We start from the raw sequence: 27,025 nt of genomic DNA on the forward strand, positions 1-27,025 counted from the left end.
TTAATTTGCTAATAAGTGATTATACAGTTAGAACAATTAGGTCCTGTTTAAAAACAAGGCATTTTCTCAGTAAAATTATAGTTGATTCGATCTGACATAATTAGAAATGTCATACCTGATATGGTAAACCCAGCTCTGATTTGGCATTTTGGCTTGTCTCTGTCTTGCAGCATTAGGGGTACCTGGGGGTCTGAGTCGTGGGGAAATGAGCCTGGCAGAGGTGCAGTGTCACCTGGACAAAGAAGGAGCCTCTGACCTGGTTATTGACCTCATCATGAACACCACTAGTGACAGAGTCTTTCAAGAGAGCATCCTACTGGCTATTGCACTGCTGGAAGGTGGAAACACCACTATCCAGGTCAGTCCACACAAACTTTCAGGGAAACTGAAAGAACCTTTGAATCTACTTTTAATTATTAAACAGCTTAGCCCCTACAACATGCTAGACTCTTCTGCTGCAAAGTACATATCTACCTAGTTCACTTACTGCAACTGACCTACCGTGTATTCATTTCATGGCCTGTTGTGTGTCGAAGGGCTCAGGTTATCCCACAGTGATGACCTGTTACAATAGGATCACACTGTGTCATGGATGGAAGTTTTCATTACTAGAGGATCTACAGTATGTGGGTCAGTGTGCCACTATAGCTGCTCATATACATTACCAAAGCCGCTCTCCTCCCCCTCATATCTAGCACTATATCTTTTGGCTCAAAGACCGGCCCGGCCAGTACTGATGTCAGTAGTGAGTGGATTATAAAAAAATATTTAATTTTTTCACTTTGGACCTTTGGGTTTGTATTAGACAATGTCCATTAATTCTCTTTTCCGCTCACAGTTTGCTTTAACTTGAGCTAACTAATCTGTCACTTGCTCTCTTTGTGTTTGCCTTTTTCATGTCTTTGTCTGTTGTTCTGTCTGTTGATCACTGCTTCTTTCCATCTGTCTGTCCATCTGTGTGTTGTTGTATAAGCGTGGGGCTTGCATAATCAGATTAGAGCGAGGAAGCCACTGTGGCGGAGATAATGCTTTGGCTTTCCACGGCTACTGCAGAGCTACGTCACGTGATCAGTCTGTGTTATATAAGGCCTGTGTGAATGAACAATGAGGAATGTCTCAGCCTTGAAAACACTCCAGCCTCTCTCCTGTACTCTTGTGCTCTCTTGGGCCAAACTGGGTCGTGCTGGGCCTCTGGAACTGGGGCAGTGGGGAGAGAGGGCGGAGAGTTGGGTGAACACAGAGGGGATTGAAGAGAAAGCTGGAGCTGCTGTCACCCTGGCATACTTAAGTTTGTTCTGAAACACGGGTTTCTTTGCAGGAAAACAACACTGTATGCAGCACTAGAAATGCACCACAATAGGTAATATAATATTTGCTGCCTGACAATATTTTTGTTCTGTGACGTACTAGAGAGTTTCCTAAACATTCTTCAGTCTGAGTGTACGTGAACCCAGACATCTGCCTGCTGCTCACTTGTTTCAGTGTCTTTACTTGACATGCCAAGCACCTGTTGGGTCTTGGATATCTTGTCCTCACGTAACACAGTTAACTATTTACTCATGACCTACATAGCACACAGAATTAAACCACACAGAATAAGTCAAGACTGCACGCACATTCGCTCCTGCACACATGCTTTTTCTGTTATCATGCCAGGCTGATGATGTTCTAGGAACAGTCAGACCATTGTAGTCCTCTTCTGTATTTCTGCCACAGAAAAGCTGGAATGTGGATGAGGGAGCTCAGACAGATGCAAATTGTGACTTGTGACGTTTTGCTCATCAGCCATCTGGCCTGTAACCGCACGGCACGCAATCTCGATTCCCTCCAAAACGCTTGCATTGCAGGTGCATTTAACCGAAAACAAACGGCCGACTCGCTGTCATTCAGGTCATTCGAGATGAATGACTGTTGTGAGGAACAGAAAATGGGAAGAGGCGAGGAAAAGGAGGAAAATGTACTTGGAAGGAGAGTGGAGCCGTTCCATTTGGTTTGCATGTGGTGCTGCCTGACATGAGAGGGAGGGTGAGAGGAAAAGGGAGCATGAGTATAAATAGCTGTTACATAACATCCCTCTGTTGATGCCAAGTGGCGGAATGGAAGTAGAGAAGGGAAAGCGCTATGACCTTGTTTTTCAGTGTTGTCCGCCCCCACCCCGCCCCGCTCCTCTCAGTCTCATCCACTCGGGGCTTGTTTCCATGGAAACAGACAGGCTCTGTGTTTACCCAACACTACAGGGGGGCCCTGAGATACTCTTCCCTGTCTTTCTCTCTCTCTCTCTCTTTCTCCCTTTAATCCTCCCCTGGAGCGATCGCTCCATTCTCTCCTTGACCGCCATGTGTTACTTCATCCATAATGTCATCCCTCCAACATGCCACTTTTGTCCTTGCTTTTCACGCGCCATCAAAACACAGATGGCATCTTGATACGGCAGCACAGATTTTGTCAGCAAGTGTGTAAGGACCAGCATCGAAACGCTACAGAGGCAGCAACGTGGTTAGAATTGAAAGTTTACGCTTTCGCTTCTGATTGTCAGTAAGACGCAAGCTCACATACGTTTCTAAAGAAACCAAAAAATGAAAGTTTGCTGTGGTGTTTTTCTTTACTGTGGTGTTCCAGCTTTTGTCTTTGTTTCAGTGACTCACTCGATCCACTCCATTCGCCTCGTCTCAGCTTAGTTCTTAGAAACCGTCTGTTTAAAGAAAAATCTGCTGCTGCAGGACAAAGTAATTAATAACTCGTACATGACCAATACATCCCCCACCATCCACCATCAATTCAGTAACTTCCGTCTACTGCAGTGATTTATAAACCTCGGTCACGCTGATACATAGTCTGCCAGTCCTGCCAGACCTGCACTCTCTGACTGCACACTGAAAGTAAACGCAGTGTCTCTAACCTGGGATATCCTAGAGATGAGAACGCCAACATTAATAAAGGGATTGGCAGAGGAAATTGAATGTGATTACATAAGAATAAAATTGGCAGCCGGAGACTTTGGGAGAGAGTACTGTATTGCATGTGTGATATGTGGGTGTGTCCTTTCAAACCTGGCATGTGCCTGTGCTGGAGACAGCTGACCTAGTTTTGCGAGTGTAAAAGTCAGCGGGTGTATTAGCATATGTGCTCTCCAGCCTACGTGTGCTTGTACTGTACAAGTATGTTAGTGTGTGTGTGTGTCTGTGTGAGTTATGTAATGGGTAAAGGGTGGGGGAGGAGGTACTCTTCCCTCTTTGTTTGTTCTGGACTAGTTGATGTGTGTTTTCCAGGCCCTGGGCCTCATGCCTCATCCTCTGTGCCCTGCCGTCCTCACCCCCTCCCACCCCCCTCCGCAGGCCTATGCTCTAGCCTCCTGATGGAGGGCAGAGTTATGAGAGCAGAAACAGACAGGCATGACTATTACTGCCCCCCCCACCCCCCACCCCACTCACCATCGCACCATTCCTGCACCTCAGACATGCCATGAGTTGAGAGCTGTGAGTGGGTCGCCAGTGGTTCAGCTAATCCCTTCCCTGCACCCTCCACCCTGTCATCCCGTTGTTTATTACATGATGGCCTTGCTTGGCAGCCCCCCCCCCCCACCTCCGCATGCTGCTATCTGCTCAACCCTGAGTGCTGGCAGAGTGCGTACGTGCAGGAGGGCTGCTGCTCAGTGGTGGAAGGCCGGGGTGGATCACAAGGCTCTGGAATTTGCTCTGGGCTACAAGCACACAATTATGTCATTGTTTCTTTGGGAAAGAAAAAAGCTTGGCTGTAAAACTGTTAGCGCTGCTTTGTGTTGCGTTATAATAAGCTGCATGCACTCTCATGTTTGGCTTCTTAATTGGTGGGTTATTATTTTTCATTCTGAATAAAAAGGTTTTGCAGTATGTTTCAGCACGAACCAATGGTGCACATCAAACTGGGTATAAACACCAACAGATAAGGTCCTTGAAGCAGGAAAAACGAGGCTTGTTTTGTCCATTTTTCCTGTGACTCTCCTTTATTTGTTTCCTCCAGTAGCCCAGTTTTACATATAACCTGGAAAGGCAGATGGTTATGTAACAAACTTTGAGAACTGGCCTAGATACTTCCTGATAACGTTCTCTCCCTCCCTACCTCTTGTTCGCGTTTCCCCTCGTTCAATCATCTGATTCTTTTCCTTTTTTCCTCCATTATTCCATCCTGCATGTCTGTCCGTGCTCCTTACCATCTCTGTTTCTCTATCTCTGTAAATAGGCCAGGCTTCTCCCGCTCGTGTCAATTTTCACCCCGTTGGTGTGGGGTGAGGCTACTTCAGCTGGTCGGAGCTGTTCCATAGGCTGCAACAAATAACAGCTCTTACATAATCAAAACAACAGCCCTGTGGGTTGGGACACAGTGTATGCATCATGCTCGCGGGCTCAAAAGTGTTCTAATTCTGCATGACCCCATTCCACTGCAATAACTGCAGCGATTAAAGCCTCGCGTCACAGTAAATCCAGAATTGCTTGTCTATGGTTATATAATTTTTGTGAAGCTCCAGTCAAGATCACTTTGCTTAGTGAGAGAGGGTGTATTTTGCATTTCTGACACTACAAAGTAAAGGAACAATAGGTAATATATGTCAAAGCATTTTAAACAAACCATACTTCAAATATATTTACTATATTCACTGGTTTTACCTTCAGTCCAGTGCATTCTGAATACCTTCACTTGCATACAAACAATGCAAACCTGCAGGGGAAAACAGTGCCTGCTGTACAATACACGCTTTTATTAGTTCTTTCATAATGAAAAATCTCTGTTATAACTTCCTAGACATTCCAAGATAACATCTTCAAACCAACCAATGCTTGCAAAAGCAGCAAATCTTTGCAGTTGAGGTGCTAGAACCAGAGAATCTTTGGTGTTTTTGCATCAAGAATAAGTGGAAAGATCCAACCTTCTACTGTCATCCTGTCCTGTGTGTGCAGCGCTCGTTCTTCTGCCGTCTGACAGAAGATAAGAAATCAGAAAAGTTCTTCCGGGTGTTCTACGATCGTATGAAGCTGGCCCAGCTGGAGATCAAGGCCACAGTAACTGTAAATACCAGCGACCTAGGAAACAGGAAGAGGGATGATGACAGCCAGGACAAAGATGTCCCTGTCCGGAAAAAAGGTCAGAAGTCACTTATTAATATAGTAACCTATGTGAACAAGTGTGTGAATGTGTGTATTAAACATATGCATGCATTAATTTGCGAACCAGACTGAAAACATAGGGGATTTAGGATCCAGCTGCATCCTTAGTTGCTCTTTGGTGCCTGTGTGTGTCTGTGTGTGTGTAGCCAGAGACTCAGCAGTGACTATAACAGAGGATGTGAAAGAGCAACTGTTAGAGGCGTCATCCGCCACCAAAAAGGCCTATAATTCGTACCGGCGTGAGGCAGATCCTGAGGACCACTTCACATCTGTAGATGGCCAGCCCAGCACTGGGGACAAGAACCAGGATGAAGGAGAGATGAGCTTTGTGATCATTATCATGCAGCCTATTCTTCGCTTCCTACAGCTACTTTGTGAGAATCACAACCGTGACCTGCAGGTGGGACAGACTGAGCACCAGACACTGCTACTTTCATCTTGTATTAAACCCAGTGTCAGTTTAACACAAGTTTAGCTCAGACATTTCAGAAAAAAGGAGATGGCTTCTGTTGTACATTATTATAAAGCTCTGACACGGAAACTCCCTATTCCATTTCTTGCATTCATGTCTTCACAGAGCCTCCTGTTAATTTCTGTGACTCACTCTTTGCTTGGAAAGGCTGACTTTCATTTTCATAGGATCAACTCCAGTTAGACTGTAGCTGGACAACTTTACTGTATTTAGAGCATTGTGCAAACCTTTCTACATAATGCTCTTTTATTTTATCAATAGAATCAATATGCCATCTGTCATAAGATTTCTTAAAATATAATTTCATCTTGTATCATGCAGTATGCACAGACTCAGCATTGTTTCATGTTTTGACTTTTGGCGTCCTGGGCAAAGAGGAAACAAAGAGGAGTATATTAGTGACAAGGCTAAGCATAAATCACAACCAAATTACTTCCATTCACTATTAGTCTTTTCCAAAATAAGCAGTTCCATGCAAAAACGAAGAAAAATGTCGTTTACTACCGTGAGAGCAAGATGGAGCAAATTAGCCTCATTGTTGTTTTGCAGAAATAGCTGTATGGCTGGTCCAGAGGTTCAGTACATACATGGGTGTTTTTTTACTTTTTCAGCCCAAACATTGTTTAAAATGCAGAAAAGTGCAGAAACTCTTCTCAGCGGTGGTAGAAAACAAATGACAACCACTCACTAGCCCCCAGTGTAGCTGGATGTTTTGGGGCCAGTCAGTGCTGACACAGTGGTAGGCTTCTCATGGAGCCATCAAGTCATTTAGGTGCTACCTCACTCTGTCTCTGCTAATCTTTACAAATCCTGCTGAATTCTGACCGAGTGGAGTGAATTGTTATTTTTAGCTCAACTGCTCCTTTAATGTTTTCATTTTGTATTTGGTTTTGAATATTGGTTTACATAAGTCCATACAAACCTGCTGGAGCCACACACTCACTGTTTAACTTGCCTTTCCACTTCCCTTTCATTTACGTCTCCCCAGAACTTCCTTCGCTGTCAAAACAACAAGAACAACTACAACCTTGTGTGCGAGACTCTGCAGTTCTTAGACTGTATTTGTGGCAGCACCACAGGAGGTCTCGGTCTGCTCGGACTGTACATCAATGAGAAGAATGTGGCCCTTATCAATCAAACTTTGGAGAGTCTCACAGAATACTGTCAAGGCCCCTGCCATGAAAACCAGGTACGCAAAGAGACTGTGCCACAGGTGGAATATTTAACTCCACTAAGTCAGCCCAGGCCTCTCTAAGGTTTTTCTTTTCCCTTTGTCTCCAGAACTGCATTGCCACTCACGAGTCCAACGGTATTGATATCATCATCGCACTGATCCTTAATGATATCAACCCACTTGGGAAAAAGCGGATGGACCTGGTGTTGGAGCTCAAGGTGAGTCGACTTGGCTGAGGAAGTAGAGTGGATGACCATTACACCTTTTTTGGCAACTGGGGAACAGGTTTGGGTCTCAGGCCAAAACTGCAGTAATTTCCTTTCACAGCAGGATGGAATATTACTTGCAGGCTACAAGTTTAACAGCAGGACATTCGTTCGTCTGAGCTGAGCTTACTTCAGTCCATGGCTGCCAAGACAAACAGCACCAGAGTGCATTTTCCTAGAGCACCAGGGTTTCTGTCTGTTTTTTTTGGGTGAGGAAACTGCCAGAACTTAAGTGCTTATCATGGGTTTTTCCTTTTCCCTGCCTCCTTTCTTTCTTTTTCACTCCCAGAACAATGCGTCCAAGCTGCTGCTCGCCATTATGGAGAGCCGCCATGACAGTGAAAATGCTGAGAGGATCCTGTACAATATGAGGCCAAAAGAGTTGGTGAGGAAGTGATGTGCACCTTTCTATTTCCTTTTCTCTGCTTCTTTATCACATATTAGCCTCTAAGTACAATGTGGTGTGGACTCTTGTGTGTCTGTGCAGGTGGAGGTGATAAAAAAGGCCTATCTGCAGGGAGAGGTAGAGTTTGAAGATACAAAAGAGAAGGAGGATAATGGGGACGAGGAGGAGCATGATGCCGCTTCCCCTAGAAATGTTGGACACAACATCTATATTTTAGCTCACCAGGTCTGCTGTTCCTCTCTGCAACGTGTTTTACAGAGTCCCGGCGAATTGCCCAACTGCATGACACACAATGTTATGTAGCTTTGAAAGCAATTAAATTCTCTATTCACACAGGAACGTGACCAGATACAGACATTATCCATGTGTTGTCCTGTGTGACACGCTCACTTGGTGGTTCTGTGTCCTTCTTACAGTTGGCACGGCATAATAAGGAGCTGTCCATGATGTTAAAGCCAGGAGGGGCCAGTGGGGAAGGAGATGAGGCCTTAGAGTTCTACGCCAAACACACTGCTCAGATAGAGGTCATAACACAACAGTGGTCACATAATATTAACTACACGCAGCATAGAAAACTCAATGTTTGTTTATGCAAAGAAATAGTCACAAATGTGACCATGTGGGCCTGAATTTCCTCCCTGGACTTCCTTGCAAGTAACTGTGTATCCCTCTGTTCAGATTGTGCGCCAGGACCGTACCATGGAGGAGATAGTGTTCCCTGTGCCCAACATCTGTGAGTTCCTGACCTCAGAGTCAAAGCTGCGGGTGTACTACACCACGGAAAGAGACGAGCAGGGCAGCAAGATCAATGACTTCTTCCTGCGAGCAGAGGACCTCTTCAATGAGATGAACTGGCAGAAGAAACTCAGAGGTAAGGTCATGAGGCAGCACAGCACACAGTAACTTTTCTTTGAATGTGTTATATAAAAAAAATACAGGTGGTATCACACTGGAAGTTCAGTTAGCAACCAAAAAACTGAAAAGCAGCAAACCCTCCTGTTTAACAAGGCAAAACAATGCACTTTGTCTAGATAAATGATTGAAATTACAATTCACTTCTCATTATGGTTTGTTGAATAATTTTCTGTTGCTAGTCTAATGGTGCTAATGATTAATTTCAGCACTGTATGTGCACAAGACAAGAGATGCCACTGGCTGGTGCACATCCTGGCCTTTCACAGCCCCCACGAACAGCCTCCTTAAAAAGCAGCAATAGGAGGTGGTGGGAGGAGTCTGTCCACAAAGCAGGCACAGACGTATTTAGCAATTAGAAGCAAAGCATTATGAGTTAGCATGTTTGCTAACAGATTAACTGTTTTATTTTAAGAGCTGGTGCAATTCTTCCAGCAATGCATGTGAGCATGGTGCTTCATACAAGTGAAGCCTGATGCCACAGGTCAGCTGAGGCCTCTCTGTGGAGACTTTGCATGTTCTGTGTGTGTTTGTGTGTTCTGGTTTCTTCCCACAGTCGGACATGCAACTTATATGAACTGGAAACTCCACATTAGCCGTAGGTGTGAATGTGGTTGTCTGACTGATGCATGCCAGTGAAAGGTTGCCAGCATGCCAAGTGTGTACCCCACCCCTGATTTAGTGCATACTGGGATAGACCACAATCCCTGCAAGCTCGAACAGGATAATCCTGTATGGAAAAAAGATGGAAGGATGCCTATCCCCAGCTTGACAACAGGGCTAACAATGTCATCCTGTGTGTGCTTGTGTTATGTGTCTGCATGTTTCCACTGTCTAAAACCAGACAGGGGCTTTCCACATTCTTTGAGCTGTGAAACATTTGTACAGTAACCATATGAATCACAACTGAGAGCGCGCTTGCTCACGCAAATAAACATACACACACAGACCCGCACCCACACTCAGTCACACTTGTAATCCACATACAAGGCTGCATACCCACATAAAGTCAGATTTTGTCTCCCACTCAGATGGGATGGACAGCAAAAAGTCCCTGCGTCTGTTTCTCTTTTCCATTAAAAGCACAGGACAGAAAATATTCTGTTAAAAATGAAATGATATTTCTGAACTAAGGTTCTGAGTTTTAGAGGTTTATTTTTTTTGCTTTAAACTATTTTTAGTATCATATTTTCCACATACCTTGTTAACACTCTGGGATGTTTGAAATTCTTCATGTGGCTTTGTCAATTTTTAAATTGCAGTGCAGTCCTCATATTACTGCATGCAAAGTTTATACATGACATGGGAGAAATTGAGATTTTCAGGCTATTTTTCCAGTCTTCATTTTCAAATTAACCCTACAAGCTTGTTGAAAACAGTTGAAAACATTTTAGTTGATTTGTTGTTTGACTCACTTTTTAAATGTTCAGCTTTTGGATTGTTGGTCAGAGAAATATCATCTTCGGATCAGCTTTTATTCACTTCATAGCCAATATTTGCCAGAGGATTGTATGTGATGAAGTTTGTAAATGATGTAGTAATTTCCCTCTCTGACTCTCCCTCCTCCAGCCCAGCCAGTGCTGTACTGGTGCTCCAGAAACATATCAGTGTGGAGTAATGTCTCCTTCAATCTGGCTGTGCTCATGAACCTGCTGGTCTGCTTCTTCTACCCCCTGGAGGGGGTACATGGCGGTCAGTCACACATGATTAAAAACCTGAGTGTGTGTGAAAACCTTTGTGAAACTGGGCCCTGGTCTTGCTCACATTCTGTCACTGATATTACAAAAAAAAAAAGATTCAATTTGCATTTTCAGTGGCTCAGTGATTATAAATTGAGAAATATTTCACACATTTCACAAGTATCACTATCTGTCTCTCTTTCGTGCATATGAGACGTTCATATAGTGAGTTCTCTCTGGCTTGTTGATGTTGTGTCTATGTGGCATCACAGATGCATCTTTGTATATACTGCATTAGAAACCAAAGTAAGAGAAAGGTTATGTGCTCATTGATGCAAAACAGGAAGGACTGGGGATTTCTGACGAGTTTGTTTGCTCTAAACCTCTCCTTAGACACTCTACGACCTGTATTGACGTGACATTTATTGAATAAATGGGAAGACATCTCTGACAATAAAAGACTATATTAAATTTACAGCACTAATTCCCACATTCAGCAATAAAGTAAAGTTATACAACTAGACATTAGGCAGATGGATAACATCCCCAAAGTAACTCAGTGCCATAATGTTTTATCCATTTGAGGCTGCACCACATGTATATTATGTTGTTGGGTCACATGAGACTCTGCAGCCAAACATAGAGTCACACTTTGAAAAGCTCGTCTTGACCCAATCCTTTTACCACAGTGTCCTAATCAGGTCACCTGATTAGGACACTGTGGACTCAAGGCAACGAGAAGAGAGAAGCTGCCTTTGTCTAAGACACACCCTCACAAACTAACCTCAAAGCTTCAGCTCATTGACTTTCAGTACCATGGAGACCACAGCAAACAGGAGCAAGGTGTGCAACATAACATCCCATAAACACAGTTTACATTTGGCTCAGGCAGGACAAGTCATACACAAAATATCAGGTGATCCAAAAAAAAATCATCATCAGTCATGTTTCACGCTACAAACTAGACCGCCGTCAGATCCTCCGTACTGATGTGTGTTTAGTTGCATCAGTGGGTTCAGGTTTCTGTTTGAATCTCCTTCAGGCTGCCGGCGCTCGAAGTGGCAAAGTATGATCATTTGAATTACCCTTCCTTTTTTACATATATTCACCAAATGAATAAGGAATAGGCAAATAAAAGACCTGGGTCATCAAATGTCACCATCTTCATGTATTGCAAATCATTTAATGTTTTTATCTTTCGACAAATTCAGAATTTTAAAAACTAAAGTTTGCTGAGATATTTTGACAGTTTTTGTACAAAGTTATAAAAACGGATGTTGTGAATGTTGTAATATTGTTTTATATCACAAATAGATGTCGTGAATGCTATCAGAGCAGAACAGGTAACACAAAGCAATATTTGAATAATCCAATCTAAGTTTTCAGTGAATACAGAGCATGAGTAAGGCTGGACTGTATTTCCACTGTTCACTGTGTGAGACGTCATCACGTGAGACTCCAGCATACCTTGGACCTGCTTAAACAGGCACTTTTATGGCTTTGGGCCCCTTTCCTGCTGTCTCTTATTCTCTTTCTCTGTGACACACACACTCACACACTCCCACACACACACTCACACACCCACTGAGCTTACTAACCCTCTGCTCTCCTCCCTTCTTTGCTTGGGGCTTTAGAATGAGGGTTATAAGCGCATGAGATCTAGGTCAGTGTGTTCTGCCTGCATGCGTGACTTGACTGCTTTTTGATGAATAGCTCTGGTTAGCAGCACACACCCATAACGCAGCGCTCACACCTCGACGGCCTTCTCAACTGTTGATTTTATAGGTTTGCCTGCACATTAGACTGAAGTGCAAGTTAGGCACAGAGTTTGTGAGTGCATGAAATGCCCCTCTTTCAGTCTTTCATATCACTGGAGCTGCGCGTTGCTCCGTGCTCGTTCCTCATGAATCTTTCAGCTAAGGTATTTTTAGAGATGGCTGTTATGTAAGTGGCACCTGTCATGTGATCTCCACGGGGATTGGGAGGGAGAGAAGACTAGAGAGGAGCAAAGTGGGAGGAAAGGAAGTAGGGGAGGAGAGGAGGACTCACTTAACCCACAGTAACACCCTTCTGCTTTCTCATCCACTGCAGCTCCCGTGTTGAGTCCTTGCAGTTCTGCCCCATTTCCCTTTTCTACTTTTCGAGCAGCAACTCATTTGGCTTTTTTTTTTTTTCTGTTTTCTGTGTTCTCTGAGATTGTTCTGTGTCCACATGTCCAGCACGCAGACAGGACAGACACAAGACAGCACACGTTAGACTTGTATGTTTGAAAAGCCTGGGATGAGTTTCACAGGCAGCAGGTTGGGTGTGGCCTTGTTTTTTAGGCTCATCTAACCTGGTTGAGGGTTTTAGCCTGAGTGACATGTTGCCACATGAAACCCCCTGACTAGGACACTAATCCTGGATTTACCCCGGGGATCAAGGGAAGCATCAGGCAGGCTCTCACTAAAGCTTGGCACTCACACACAGAAAAAGTATGTCATATACTTCTGGGTGTTATGTAACTGAGTCTCTTTGAGTTCATAGTCTCACCAATGAAGACCCAAGGCTTGAATGAGAGGCAAAAGTTAGTGGAAACTGGTTAAAAACTCAATCCTATAAGCTGCAAACTGCACTGATTTCCTGTCAGGAAGCTTTCATATTGCACATATTGCAAATTCACTTGTGTTGCAGGGTTGTCAGTTTCAGCAGTTTTGGCAGGTAACCTGAATAGCTTGCCTGTACATTAATACAGTCAGTTGCTTTTTGTGTTTGTGCATTTATCATCTGCAGGTATTCTAGATCCCCACCTGTCTGCACTGCTGTGGATGGGAGTGTTGGCAACACTCATCATCGTTATCATCATGCCCCAACCACTGGGCATCCGTGCCCTGGTCATTGTCACCATCCTCCGTCTCATCTTCTCTGTTGGCCTGGAGCCCACCCTCTTCCTTCTGGGTGCCTTCAATGTGAGTTGTCTTCCCTAAAGGGTCAGTTCATCCAAATTACTAGTGATGGTATCAGGTCTTACAGTTGATTTGGTTTTTATTGCCCAGCTTTTGAGATACCCTTCATTAGTGATGTTAGCCCAATAATTGAAAATGAATTAGCAAATATTTTTTGTAAATTATTAATATTTTGTTTTGTTTTTTTATTTTTAATTTCATCTAAATATGTTGGTGTTTTGAGTGGTTGATTGGACCCAACAAGCATTATGAAAACAATTAAGATCTACAGATTAATTGGCAACAAAAAAAAAATAGTATAACTTACACCCTGCGAACTGTATTTCTGGTGCTCAAAAGATTTGTTTCTTTCAGAAACAGTCTCTGTTACTCTGGATAATCCACAGGCCTAGTTAGTGTTGAAAGGTTTTTATTGGAGGAGATGGTCCCAATGAAAACTGCAGTTTTCACAGTGTGTGAGCAACTCTAATAAAATGTGTTTAGCTTCGCTGTATTGAAGTGAAAGCAGAAATCTCAGAGATGAATATCTCCAAATATGGACACAGTCAAAACGATCTGCATCACAAGCTTTCACGAGAAAAACAGTGAACTGGCCCTTTAAATATTTCTTGTCTTTCCTGTCTGAAAGAGTGTACATTTATGTGGTTTGTTAGTAATTTTCCCCAGAGAAATGCAAAAAAAAAAAAAAACATCCAATTTCTATTTTACCATTCACATGCACAACTTGTTTGTACTTTCACGTTCTGAGAAACCTCCACCGTGCTAGTTCCAGTTCTGCTTTTAACTTTCACCCACACTCATGCCCACTTGGCAGGCCACTGCCCTGCCTGTCTGTGTTCTTGCCCCCTGCCCCTACCTCCTACCTCCATGCCAGCGCCTGGCTGTGTTATGGAGTGTGAAGTGCGTCACTGGACCCTAGAGAGAGCGACACCACCCCTGCACCCGCTAGAGAGTTTCTAAATGTGCTCCGCACAGACCACATTTCTCCCCCTCAGCTGCTACATTTACACGTACACAAGAAACCAGGTTACTGGGAGAAGTCATGTTGAAGCAGGAAATCAAATGTTACCATGGACTAAAGTCACCTAGTTGCTCTAAAATCTAGTTTAAATGCAAATGGTCAGTGTTCAGATCTCTCCGATTATGTTTTATAATAACTTAATAAACCAAGTGTTTTTGTTTTGTTTCATTTATTTTGTAGGTGTGTCAGTTTTTCACCTAACCCACAGTCAAGCTGTGAAAAGTGACTTGTTTTTGTCAGTTGGATTCTTTGTCAGACTTTAGATTTCATTATTGTAACTAAAAACACTGGTTGCTCTCTCCCTCCCCTGTCACAGTGATAGTTTTCTGTCACTTCTGCAAAAACCCTGTTTGAAACTCGATTAAGCGTATACGTGACTGAGAAGTCAGGTTTCACCGGCTGCTGTTGCCTTGTTAACCGAGTTTCTGTTAATCCGTTACTCTGGTTTCTCGTTTACAAGAAACTAAGTTACGGCAGTAAACCAACAATAACCTGGTTACTTGGGAGCATGTAAATGCAATGAATGTTCTCATTTAACTTAAAAGCCTCCCACGGCATGTTACTGGCAACCCTTTTAGCTTCTGGCCTAGAGCCCTCAGAAAGGGCTCCAAGGATTTTTCACTGTTAAATGACCTATAATGATTAAAGAGAGATCAACTTTACCTTCCAGGTGTGTAATAAAATCATCTTCCTGATCAGTTTTGTGGGGAATCGAGGGACTTTCACACGAGGCTACAAAGCCATGGTGATGGACTTTGAATTCCTCTACCACCTCCTCTACCTCATCATCTGCTGTCTGGGGGTGTTTGTCCATGTCTTCTTCTACAGCCTCTTGGTGAGAAACACACCAATGCACTGTTTTAGCACACACACACAGTACACCCTCCTGAGTAGGGCTGAAGACAAGCAGGTGAAACCATTAAGAAACATGACAGGCAGCATTTTTGAATAAGACCATGTATAAGATAACGTTTCTCTCTGAATGTAGCTCTAACCTTCCATCATGGTGCATTCAAGGACATGTCATGCCTGAAGTTGCCTCGTTTGATGCTGTAATGGTGTTGCTGTTGTTGTTGTTGTTGTTGTTGTTGTGTGTCGGTGCCTCAGGTCTGCTTTATAATGTGTCAGACTGCATACTCGAACATTCAGAGATGTTTTCCTTTTACACACAAGCAACTCCTCTTCAAATGCAGCACAACATATTTGCATGTTTCTTATCTTGGGTAGCATACGCTATAGAAACATACTGAAGCTGTATGTAATTCATGTTAGAAATGTTCAAAAGTCACATCACACATATCTCACATATTTAAAGTATGACAGTTTCTTATGTCGCCTTGTGCGAAGCATTAAGTCACTTTGCTCTGAACTGATTGAACCTTCTCTCCATTGTGTGCTTCTGTAATGTGTTGTGATTCCCCTGTAGCTGTTCGACCTGGTATACAGGGAAGAGACTTTGCTAAATGTGATCAAGAGCGTGACACGTAACGGACGCTCCATCGTGCTCACCGCGGTGCTGGCTCTCATCCTGGTCTACCTGTTCTCCATCGTTGGCTACATCTTCTTCAAAGACGACTTCATCCTGGAGGTGGATCGAATCCCCAACACAACCCTGAGTGAGGACAGACTGCCGTCAGCTATCAGTCTTCTAAATGGTTTTAAGAAGGTTGTTCATTTTGAAATGACTGGTTGACTGCTCCCTCCTATTGTCTAGAAAGTGGAGCCAGTCTGGCCAGCAAGTTTCTGTCTGCAGGAATGTGTCGGGGAGGGATGGATGAGAACTGCACCACAGGCGTCCCTCAGGAAGGTATATAGAGCATACTGCAACTATTACTCTGTAAATTATATTTGGTCTTCTTGTGTGGAGAATTACACCTATCAAAAGTTTTATGACAAGCTCAGTTTCTAATGAAGTTTCCTTTAGTTTTAGTGTTAGAAATTGACAAACTGGTATGTTCATGTAGAGGTTTGATTTCCTGGGCTCCTGGAAGAGCAATTGAGTTATTACTGTTTGGTAAAACGTATAAGGTCATTTTATGCAGAAAGAGGCAGTGACTGCTCAAATATTACTTTTTCCTTCTTTTTTTTTTTTTTTTTTGGTTGAATCAGTTGGTTCTGTTAAATCTTGCAGCAACAAGATTGCTAGCTGCTCATGGGCCTGATCATTAGTCCTAAAGGACTGATCAGCCATTTTTAAAAAAAAAAAAAACTGGTAGAACCCAGCAAGCTGTTCATGTAGGAAGAGTTTATAGTGATGTGTTCATGAAGATAACAGAGACGATTTGAAATATCAGGAGGATGTTCTTGGCCTCAGCAGACCACAGTCGATAAAAACTGGGGGATGTGTTTTTCAAAGGTAACGTGATATGATCTTGACTTAGGAAGTTTGACACTAATTCATACTTTAATGAGTCTGTCACGGGTCACATGACACTGGGCCATGCCATTTGACCTGAACGACTCACGTACCAGGTCAAAAGGTTTAAATGCATAGAAACTCTATGCATGTGTATGAGTGTGTGGTGTCATCAAGCTTAAAATGGGAAATTTGGATTAAAGTATATTTTAGTTGTTTTTGTTCTTGGGTGAAGAATCATGTTGCATCCACTTTTTCAACATTTTCCCACAGAGAAGATACAAACACATGCAATTCATCAGAAACAGAGCAGCATTTTATTTTCTTAGTCAGCAGACCAGACAAAACAAATCTAAAATAATTTGGCCAAACATAAACACAGATAAAAAGACGATCACGATATGATGTGGTCTGGCCGTCATTTAACTGCGTCATAGGTCCAACATCTTCCCTTTCTGTTGTGTGATGACCTTTAAACTTTATCAGACTGGATAACCATCCAGAAATGTTAATCATTTTTGTCTAGCTCAGAACAAGTTCATCCAAAACTGCTGTCACAAAAAAAAAAAAAAAACACTTTCGCTTTGACTAACTGCTCTCACGCTGTGAACCAAAACATGTAAATAAAGTTTAAAGATATGAAGTTGTCCTAGGAAATGACCAAATAACCGATGAAACCATGTAACTGTGACTGTAGAGGCTATTAAACCCAACTCACAGTTGTTCACAACCAAAGAAAAACAAATAAGAGGTACAGTAATGACTCTGTCCTGCTTTTGAGGTATTTACATGTAAATGTATGTGCATATATTTAGTCCTTAGCACGTCTCCTGGTGACATGAGAATTATTTAGTGCTTAGTTTGAGCCTCAGGCTGTTGCTGTTGCTGGTAAACAATCATAAAAATGTTTGTCCTATTAGTCCAGATTAGCCACTGGAAGAACCAGTTTTATTAAGAGTCCTAGTGTAAATGACTCTGCTGCCACAGTGATGTAGATAGTCTGCACTTGTAAGTTGGTTATAAAGGCCCGTTAACAAATGCACATCTGCTAGTGATAAATAAATTGTACTTTTTTTACAGCCACCAGGACTTCTCGTGCCAGAGAAAGGACCGAACATTTAAAGCTTTCGTCTGTCTTCCTCAGATTTTGAGAATGAAGATGAGGAAGACGGCGACATGGAGCGAACATGTGATTCTTTACTCATGTGTATTGTCACCGTCCTGAGTCACGGCTTGAGAAGTGGAGGGGGTGTAGGGGATGTTCTCCGCAAGCCCTCCAAAGAGGTACGTGCAATTTTGTTAAGGTCCCCGACTGTGTGTGTGTGTTCGTGTGTGTGGGCCTGAGAGGGTGTAGCACCCGCAGCTGCACCATGGGTCATGTGAGCTGGCTGTGAGCCCATCGTGCGCTGAACTTGTTATTTCAAAAGCCTGGAGGTTTCACAATCTTTCCTTACAGCTGCACTGCCTCCGCCTTCTGTGAGAATTAAATCTCAAAATAGACTTCCACTGAATTCAGGCTTAACCACTAATGATGTCAAAAGAGGATGTGAATATCAGCCTCACTTACTCACAACACAATGCAAGTTGGGCCAAAAGGTCTTTCTATCTGCTGAGATAAATTACTGAAGAAAAATACCACTCACCCATGCAATTAGTCTTTTGTATGCCTGTGGCTTAGTATGTTACGCAGCATGCCTTCTGTCCAAGCAAGATTTCTCCCGAGGGAGACGAATAAAGTGATTTTAATTTCTTGCTTTGATTTGAATTACATGAATGGAACAGTGGCATTGTTCCTTTAAAACAAGCACGACTTATCGTGTGACTCCAATTAGGCTGGTGACCACTGCAGGGTATTTCCCCTCATGCTCACCACATTACTTTTAAAGAGAATGAAGCAAAAATGGAAAATAAATAAATCAAACTGACAGCTGTATTGTTAGCCGAAGTGCTGTTAGCAGTGTTGGCTAAGTAAATGTTTCTCTTTCTTGCAGTAAACACTTTTAACTTTCAATCCTGTTTAAAACAGGCTGAGCCAGGTTGACCGGCTTTCTGCCGTCTCTGTTACTTCAGCATCTGGCAGGCTTCACCTGTGGTCTCGTGTTTCCATCCATTAACATCCATGATGACCAAGGTTAACCTCGTTTTGGACCCATAACATCATCCCCCCATGTGTTTACGTGAAGACCTGCCCTTTGGGTCATGCATTTAAATAGGACAATGTCTAATCAGTGCACATCACATGAAGTCTTCTTAGCGCGCACCCCCCCCCCCTTGTCCCATTAAAGTTAATTGTTGCTGTGATCAGTTAGTTTTCTAGTCCCTTTTTCTAATTCAACCCTGTTTCTTATTCTTTTCCCAGGAGCCTCTGTTTGCAGCCAGAGTCATATACGACCTGCTGTTCTTCTTCATGGTTATCATCATCGTCCTCAACCTTATCTTTGGCGTAATCATCGACACCTTTGCTGACCTGAGGAGTGAAAAACAGAAAAAAGAAGAAGTCCTGAAGACAACCTGCTTCATCTGTGGTGAGACTGATCAGCTGGCTTGTTATTGGAATAGTTGTCGGCTCCCAAATGTTGCCGCATGACGCACTTTGAAGCGGAGCACACCATAAATGTCTGACCTCCACTGTACTGACTTGTAGTTTATCACTAACAGGGTGTTTTCACATTCCCCGTTTGTTCTCCTGAAATCTGAGCTTCATGGGTAAACTGAATTTATTAGCCACAAATGTGAAGGCCAGTCATGGTTCACCATGTAAATATATGCAGATTTCAGGAATGCAGTGAAACCTCAGGTCTCAGAGCAGCCAGAACAAATTTCTTTTAGTGAAACGCAGTGAGAGTGAAAGTTTTATCTGTTGATGTGCTGTTGACAGAGTGTGCAGTTTGGGGATATAAAGCAGATGCTGGAGCTTCTTTCTGTGATTTATTTACTATTTAATCTTCTTTCTTGTGAGACGTGCCATCGTTGGACTATCATGTTTGGCTTCCTGGTAGAATTATATGAAAGGTTACTCTACTTCCAATAACCCAGTGTCCCAGTTCTCTCTTAGCACATTTTGCTCCGAGCGTTTTTATACAGTCAAAGCTATTTAAGAGCAGTGTGGCAGTGGGTGTGAATCAGATTCAGAGATATTTGGCTTCATCTCTGGGATCTGGGATCATTTGCATACATGGACCTTTGAATTCACAATGTAGGACTAAAACCAGATGGTGGTTTTGGGCCCTTTTCAGAGGTTTATTGAAAAAATAGACAATAATTAATAGCAGTGTTTTTAAATGCCTTAAAACAGAACTGGAGAGGACCTTTGTTGACTAGTTTTAATTAAACCATCAACACTTATAGATTCCAGCTATTTCAATGTTACCACTGGCTGCTTTTAAGAAAACAACACCTGGGGAGCGAACACTGAAAAGATGATTTTATTATCTACTGTATTTTTTTACGTGGCAATGCTTTCTCAGCAAATTCTGAGTTGCCTGTTAATATCCAGAGACATGATGACTTCTCTACTCATTAGACCCTCCTGCCAGACTGGCAGCCTTCTATTATTGGATGGGCTCTATGTTACAAAGACTTTGCGTCATTATTCTTCCACAATCCAGCCAGTGTCGCTTGGTTAATTCCCAAATTCCCCTCTCAGAACATTTGAGTTCTTGGTGTGTTTGTGGTTTCTGGTAAATACATTTCTCTAAAGGTGCATGTAGTTTGTTCCAGTCCCCCTCGTCTGTTCCTCCCCCTTTTTCACTTTGCTGTCGTTCCAAGGAAGGCTGAGTCATGAGGGCTTCCTGTCACCGCTCTGCTCGCCTCCATAATTCATGTCTGTCTCACATGCACAGACATTTTCTTCCACTCACTCACTCACCCTCACGATTACACACTTAATTTGCATACCATATGTTTAGTGCAGCTTCCCTGCTTACCCAAACTTTGTCCCTCTGTCTAGCATCATCTGCATTTCCTTTTATGTACAATATATGTGTTAATGCCTATATAAGTACAACGGCGAGTCTGGATCACACTGTGGGTCTGTGTGTGTGTGTGTGTGTGTGTGTGCGTGCGCATCTCAATGTGCAGTAGCCCAGCAGTACATGCTACATGTAAGCATGTGTGTGCATGCATATGTCGGGTCAGGTATTTGGGGTAAGTGTTAAGCATATGGAATGAGAACAATATTATGTCACCCAGCACCCATCAGCTCTGACTCACTCATGTTAAATAAGGTCAGGCCACAGGAGGAGCTGCCGTCTCTATGGTTTCCAGGACCACGAGGGAACAGGAGATGCAGAGATTAGGAGCCCGATCTCCACAGGCTTAAGTTCCTCTCCATCCTCTGGCTTGGTTTTATAAGCCATCGATCTTCCTCACGATTTTGTATTAGTTGTTAGATCTCTGGGCTCTGTAGGTAATGACTGACTTGTGTCATGAACTTCCGGCTCAAGAGGACTGTTGTTTACCTGTGGCTGAGTTTCTTTTACGGTCAATTAATCAGGCTCAATCCTCTAAACTCACTCTAAAACTCCTATAGAAAAACTAAAGAACTTGTTTAACTCAAGCACCTCCTAGTTTTATCCCTGTGATTATTCTCTTCTCTACGTTATTGTTCAGCTCAGGCTCCATTTACTATTCCCTTTACAATTAAAAAGGCAGAATCAGTTATTCCCTCTGTTTTAAGGAGAAGACCTAATTAAGTTAATCTTAGATTTATTGTTAAAGGACAAAGTGACATTTGAAACTAGACAAATCATTTTACTAAAGATGGAAAAGCAGCTACTTGGGACTTTGCCCAATGACAAGGTGCCTGGTTTCAGTAGAGTAAATCAATCTGACTGTAGTCTGTTTTACAGGAGTGCTAGAAATTAAAAAAGCAAAAAGTTGATATTATTTTTTGACTTCATATTATAGTAGAGTTTATTTCTAATGTAAATAGTAAATTATCTTTTCTATGCCCAAGTGCACTGAAAGCGTTTTCCACTATTTCAGTTTTGTAGCTTTAAGAGTCAGGACCACATTGGACAAATCCACCTAAAAGAAAAAGCTCAAATCTCTGAAACAAAGACGTCTCTGATCTTCTCTTTTAATTGCTTCTTGCATTGCACCGAAAAACAAAAACAAAAGAGCGTACAGTTTTGTTTCTCCTTTAGGGAGATACCCCAGGAAACAATGACTCTGCTCAGCTGACATTTTTCAGAATTGTAACTGAAATATAATTTAATTTAATTTAATTTAGTGCACATGTACTTGTTGTAAAATAAGAGTACACTTCTCTTTTTTACCAATATTGTTCTATCTTTATTTTCAATACTCTATATTTCATTAAATGTCATGTCATTGTATATGTTTTCATTGTCTGAGGCACAGTATCGAATGTTGGCAGCATTATTTGTTTCGTTCCATTTTCCAAATACAGACCCGAAAAAAATAAACACTTTCCTGTTCAGATCACAGGGCGGTTCAGATATACTGGTTTCCAGTACTGTGCACCTTGTTCCTGACGTAATCTCCAACACAAATACCTGTTAGAGAACCCCCGTTACCACTGATCAACTGTTTCATCACATTCCCATTTTTTTCTTTCATTTGTTTCTACAAAGTGGCATGTTCCTGTCCCCGGTGCCTTGTTTTTTAATTTTCTTCACTGTGAAAGTGTGTTGTGAAACACAATCCAGGTGAAACAGAAACCAGCTTCTTTTTTTGTCTCAAAGTGAGACTTCTAACCAGAAATAATGTGTATTATTTCCCCCTCCCCAGGCCTTGAACGGGACAAATTTGACAACAAGACGGTGACTTTTGAGGAGCACATCAAGGAGGAGCACAGCATGTGGCACTACCTGTACTTCATCGTGCTGGTGAAAGTCAAAGATTCCACTGAGTACACGGGTCCTGAGAGCTACGTGGCTGAAATGATCAAGGTAAACAAAAACCATGGACACACACACTCACATTCACCCCCATGTGCGTAGTTTTTCTTATTGTAAATGCTTCGATTTTATTGTCTGATAGTTTAATGTTGTATCGGACCACAGTGTCTTGGGGGTAAAAGTGATCCATGTGCTGCATGAGGCCACGGAGCTGTGGAACAGTGTTGTTGATGACTACAGAGAATGCGGACACGTTTTTCTGCAGAACAGAGCTTCTCCCTTCCACCGAGTTGCTTCACTACTTGAGTGTTTATGTATTTCAACTTTGTGCATTCATCATTTCCAAACCATTCTGTGGAACTGGTGTATCTCTGAATGTGAGAACCATATGATGAGCGTTTGCACTTTGCGTCATGCGTTTGGTACACTAACTATGATTGAGAAGAGTTCATCAGGTTATCGGGCTGAGTCAGTCTTGTAAACATGTACTGGCCCATCACGCTCACATATAACTACAGTAATCTCTACCTGCTCTGTAATCTCGACTGACAGACGTGTAGCTCATGTAGGCCGCCATGACTTCAGTGGAGCAAGACAGAACATGACCCACCATCTAACCTTAAAACCGATCAAAGCTTGATAAGGAATTGGTCAGATCATGGGAATTTCCTCTGCATTGTGGGCTCGGTCTGATGTCATTCACTCTCCCTTTGTTGTTACTCCTGCAGCAATAACACAATGTAAGCTGCAGACCTGTGTCATCTGGAGTTCAACTCTAAGCAACTGAATTTCAAACACCAGCAACTTCCTGTTACTCTTGAAACATAACTTCAGTTTTATTAACACCTACGCCAACACTTGAAAATAAAATAACAGTAGCTAATGTGCTTGGTCGACCACAGGAGCACAACTTGGACTGGTTTCCACGGATGCGCGCTATGTCACTGGTGAGCAGCGACGGAGAGGGGGAGCAGAATGAAATCAGAAACCTGCAGGAGAAGCTGGAGTCGACCATGAGGCTGGTGGCCAACCTGTCTGGACAGCTGACTGAGCTCAAGGAGCAGGTATCCCTGAAGCACGCGCTGGCTCATCTATGTGCTAAATAACACTTCATGGCTTATATTTTTGTTCTGCTTTCAGCTGGACAACTGGAAACTTATTGAAGACGCACACAGCAACACTTATGCCAGCCATGATATCGTGATCAGGAACATGGGAGGACTTATTGACAATTGCTCACACACCCTGACCTAATACTTAAATTAGTGTTGTTGTATAGTGTTGTTCATTACTACATTATTACAACAGAATAGCGTTACACAAAGCAGCATGCTCTGGAGCATTCATAAACATCCTCCAACATGTATACAACACAAACAAAATGGGAATTGGTCCATATCTCCTGTATTGGTTAAAATTCAACAGGATGCCTTAGGAATCTGTAAAAAGTTAGAGTTGAAGTTTTATTTTAAATTATCATTGTTTCCTTGTGCAGATGACTGAGCAAAGGAAGCAGAAGCAACGCATTGGTCTCCTTGGTCATCCCCCTCACATGAACATCAACCCCCAGCAGCCTGCCTGAGGGCCCCTGGGGCCAGTTTCACCAGTGCCTGAGGAGTCCTGACGGTGCACCAGTGTTAGACAGGAGAATGCCAAAACTTGTCCGTCTCCACTGTGTATTTAGGTCCCTGTCTGACTCTACACTTCACCAGATACTCCTACGTTAAGTGTTTCTATAACATGCATGCTTCTGAGTGTCTGCGTGGGTGTAGCGTGCACCAAGTGCCTCAGGATCTGAGAAGCCAGTCCTGTAGGTTTAGGAGATGAAAACACTGCTACATCGTACCGCACTGACAGCATGCCAAAGTTTAGCCATTGTTCCCGAGGGAATATTCCTCTTACGTTGCCTTGTATTGAGGTTTTTCATCCTCAGTGTTGCACCAGCAAACTCAGGTCACATGTGGATTTGAAAGTCTGTTTGAACTCTACAACACATTGTTTAATATTGTACCTTTGGCTGACAGCAATAGAAATACTTAATAATATGCAATGTCTAAATAAGAATGAAGTATTTTGGAAGACTGACAGTTGCTTTTATATTTGAAATTACAGTATGATGTATTTAAAACATGGAGCCAGAGAGCTCCTCTAAACAAAGAGTCCATATTTTCCAATGTTTCTAAAATGCTGTTAGAAAACTTATACAGTGCTGTTTTTTTTTTTTTTTTTATTTTGGGGGCAAGCATTTGTTTGTAATGTCTGTGATCTCATGAAGGTGGTATTTGTTCTGGGGACACCTTAGATTAAAAACTAAAAAGTTACTTGAGGGTACATTGGGTTTTGAACAGGTAAAGGAGCAAATGTGGCTGCTTCTCTCTGAAGCCAGTCTCATGTTGTGCTTATTTAAATGTAGTCACACTAAAAACATAGAACCACACTTAAAGGATTTTGGGAGCAACTTTAAATTCGATTTTATTATTCTTCTTGGCACTAAATTGTTTATCTTCCTTTACTCATTTAGTCCTAAAGCACTGATAGTTTCTGTAGCGCACAAATGATTGTCACTCTTTGGTTGTCACCTTGTGAAAGATTCACAACTGGGTGATTGTTTCAGTGCATATGAGAGGGATGAGCTCAAAGATGTGGTTCGACCGGGCCGTACGTCTGCACTAATAGATGGTGTGTGTCTGAATTGTACATTCCAGTGTTGGAGTCTAATTTAATAAACAAGTGTGTAAAATATCCTGATGGTGAGAGTTTAAACAGTATCTGCATCAGTATCGAAACCGAGAATAACAGCAGCACGACTCGAACATGAAAGATAAAGAGGATGTTGTCAGCGTCTAATTCATTTCCAAAGAGTCCATTTGTATCATAATATCAAGCTTATCTGAACTGGTGCCTCTAACGTGCATTTTCAGTTTTAATTTGTACTTTGGGGATTTATTCACAACTCAAGACTTTTATTTTATAAATAAATATATTTGTTTGGATTTTCTGGAGACTGATGTTATAAATATTAATCCATTTTGCACCCAAAGTAAAAGTCAGTACCTGAAGTGTTTATGGATCACCCCGTTGTAAGACTTTATCACAGACCTATAATATTCTCAACAGTCCCAGCCTGTGTTCAATTACATTATATCATGATTCAATTACCAGAGCATTTTATCTAACAGAGTAAACACTGTTTTGTGGGGAAAACATACAAGGGCATGAGGTAATTTCCCCAGTGTTCTGCAAGAAAGTTTCATGAGCTACAAGGGAACCGATACAAAGGTACCATTTTTAGGATTTTTTGAAATCTAATTGATTCAAATCAATTCTTAATTTCATTACATTTGCCCAGCTTGTGTTCAAGGGGCTTTCCATCGCTCTCGTGGTAATTTAATTACATAGCTGAATTACTGTGACGGGTGTTATCGTCTTGTAAACGCTGTGTCCTGCAGCCCATCCTGTTTCTATTGAATTTACCGCATTCTAGGAATTTTCTGACTGATGTTTGTGATAAGGTCGACAGATAGGAGCCTTTTGAAGCTTTCGCTGGGAAAGAAGACCCTCGCTCGTTGCTTTCACAGAAACCACTTTTCCGAAACTGTGAATAATGTGTTTAACCTGGAGTTTGCTTAAAATATATCACGAAAGCAAATTATCTGAGTTTATGGAAACAACTGTGACATCTGTTACATCTGTTGGACAAGACAAATGGACAAGCTCCTTCCACCAAAACCAGCTTTTTAATACAATAACAGCCTATAGTGAATTTTAAATAAGTTAATTATATAATATAAAGAGTATGTCTATCTTAGTTATGAATAAAAAGTTATACAAAAAAACCACTATATTTTATTCAGTTTCATCCAAAATGGTCTGTGAGACTAAATTGTGTCTTTCTGCCCTGAACAGAAGTTTTTCTATCCTGAAATTGAACTTAAGCATGAGCTCATGTGATTTGAGGGATTTCCAGGCAAAGACTTGAGGGACATTGTGTTAAATAAAACTTTTTTTTTTTTTAAATAGCTGAAGGAAACGTTACTGTTTTTCTCCAATCACATTACTGAGATAGAAATAATTGCTTACAGCCTCACAAAACCGGTCATCATAAGGAGGTCATTAATCCAGGCGGACTCCAACTAGCAAATCAACACATGATTCATTTCAATAGGACTGATGATAAATTCAAGGTCTTGTGTTTTGCTGATTGCGACCAAAAAGTGAAGCCAAACTTCCTGTTGACATTTATATCTGCTGGAATATTAGGCTACTCTGATCACACGTCATAAACCTGTAGCAGGCCTGACATAGTCTCAGTGCCTTCAGTACCAGACTGTCTTCTTTAATATTAACGTGTTATATTTCTGTAGAGGAAAAAATTACTGAGCATGTTTAACGGGGTTATTTTAGTTTTAACATTATTTTAGACGAAGCACAATCATCGCACCTGTTTATTTGCTATGATAAAAGCAATACATGAAAAATCTGCCCTGATCCTGCAGCAGCAGGTGCAGCCGCCGTGTGCTGGATGGACTGGATGTGCCCTGTGCGCTCAGCAGGCTCCTGGGCCATGAGGAGATGAACGTGACAGCCGGCACCGCCTCGGGACAACAAACACCGGCTCCACGCACTCGTCCACGCACGGGTGCACGTGGTTCCCCGGCCGTGGCCACTGGTAGCAGCTACTAAAGCACAGCTGCCTCCTGCACACATGTAGATCGATAGACCGCTGAGTTATTATTGTGGTTTCTCTGTGCTGTTGGACAAAAATCAGACGTGTTGGCCCAATGTTGAA

The 27,025-nt window shown here is 42.3% G+C and overlaps 1 protein-coding gene across 7 annotated transcripts in view; it reads left to right on the plus strand.

The window, feature by feature from the left end:
- LOC113130340 (inositol 1,4,5-trisphosphate receptor type 1) overlaps positions 1 to 24,984 on the plus strand; it is a 60,660-nt gene extending 35,676 nt beyond the window's left edge. For 5 of the 7 annotated variants that reach the window (XM_026306872.2, XM_026306874.2, XM_026306876.2 and 2 more), the window contains 19 exons: positions 171 to 358; positions 4,935 to 5,118; positions 5,288 to 5,541; positions 6,602 to 6,802; positions 6,895 to 7,005; positions 7,343 to 7,438; positions 7,541 to 7,684; positions 7,876 to 7,983; positions 8,138 to 8,330; positions 9,941 to 10,063; positions 12,823 to 12,998; positions 14,687 to 14,851; positions 15,443 to 15,632; positions 15,731 to 15,823; positions 17,517 to 17,656; positions 18,732 to 18,897; positions 22,127 to 22,287; positions 23,139 to 23,300; positions 23,732 to 24,984. In XM_026306872.2, coding sequence (XP_026162657.1) covers positions 171 to 358; positions 4,935 to 5,118; positions 5,288 to 5,541; positions 6,602 to 6,802; positions 6,895 to 7,005; positions 7,343 to 7,438; positions 7,541 to 7,684; positions 7,876 to 7,983; positions 8,138 to 8,330; positions 9,941 to 10,063; positions 12,823 to 12,998; positions 14,687 to 14,851; positions 15,443 to 15,632; positions 15,731 to 15,823; positions 17,517 to 17,656; positions 18,732 to 18,897; positions 22,127 to 22,287; positions 23,139 to 23,300; positions 23,732 to 23,818 — 2,942 coding nt within the window. In that variant the 3' untranslated portion in view covers positions 23,819 to 24,984. Of the gene's footprint in view, positions 1 to 170; positions 359 to 4,934; positions 5,119 to 5,287; positions 5,542 to 6,601; positions 6,803 to 6,894; positions 7,006 to 7,342; positions 7,439 to 7,540; positions 7,685 to 7,875; positions 7,984 to 8,137; positions 8,331 to 9,940; positions 10,064 to 12,822; positions 13,020 to 14,686; positions 14,852 to 15,442; positions 15,633 to 15,730; positions 15,824 to 17,516; positions 17,657 to 18,731; positions 18,898 to 22,126; positions 22,288 to 23,138; positions 23,301 to 23,731 lie in introns of those variants that run through there. The other 2 variants (XR_003295693.2, XM_026306878.2) reach the window with 2 other exon arrangements.
- The last annotated feature ends 2,041 nt before the right edge of the window (positions 24,985 to 27,025 follow it).

Source organism: Mastacembelus armatus, chromosome 5, assembly GCF_900324485.2.
Source record: "Mastacembelus armatus chromosome 5, fMasArm1.2, whole genome shotgun sequence".
Classification (NCBI taxonomy): Eukaryota; Metazoa; Chordata; class Actinopteri; order Synbranchiformes; family Mastacembelidae; genus Mastacembelus; species Mastacembelus armatus.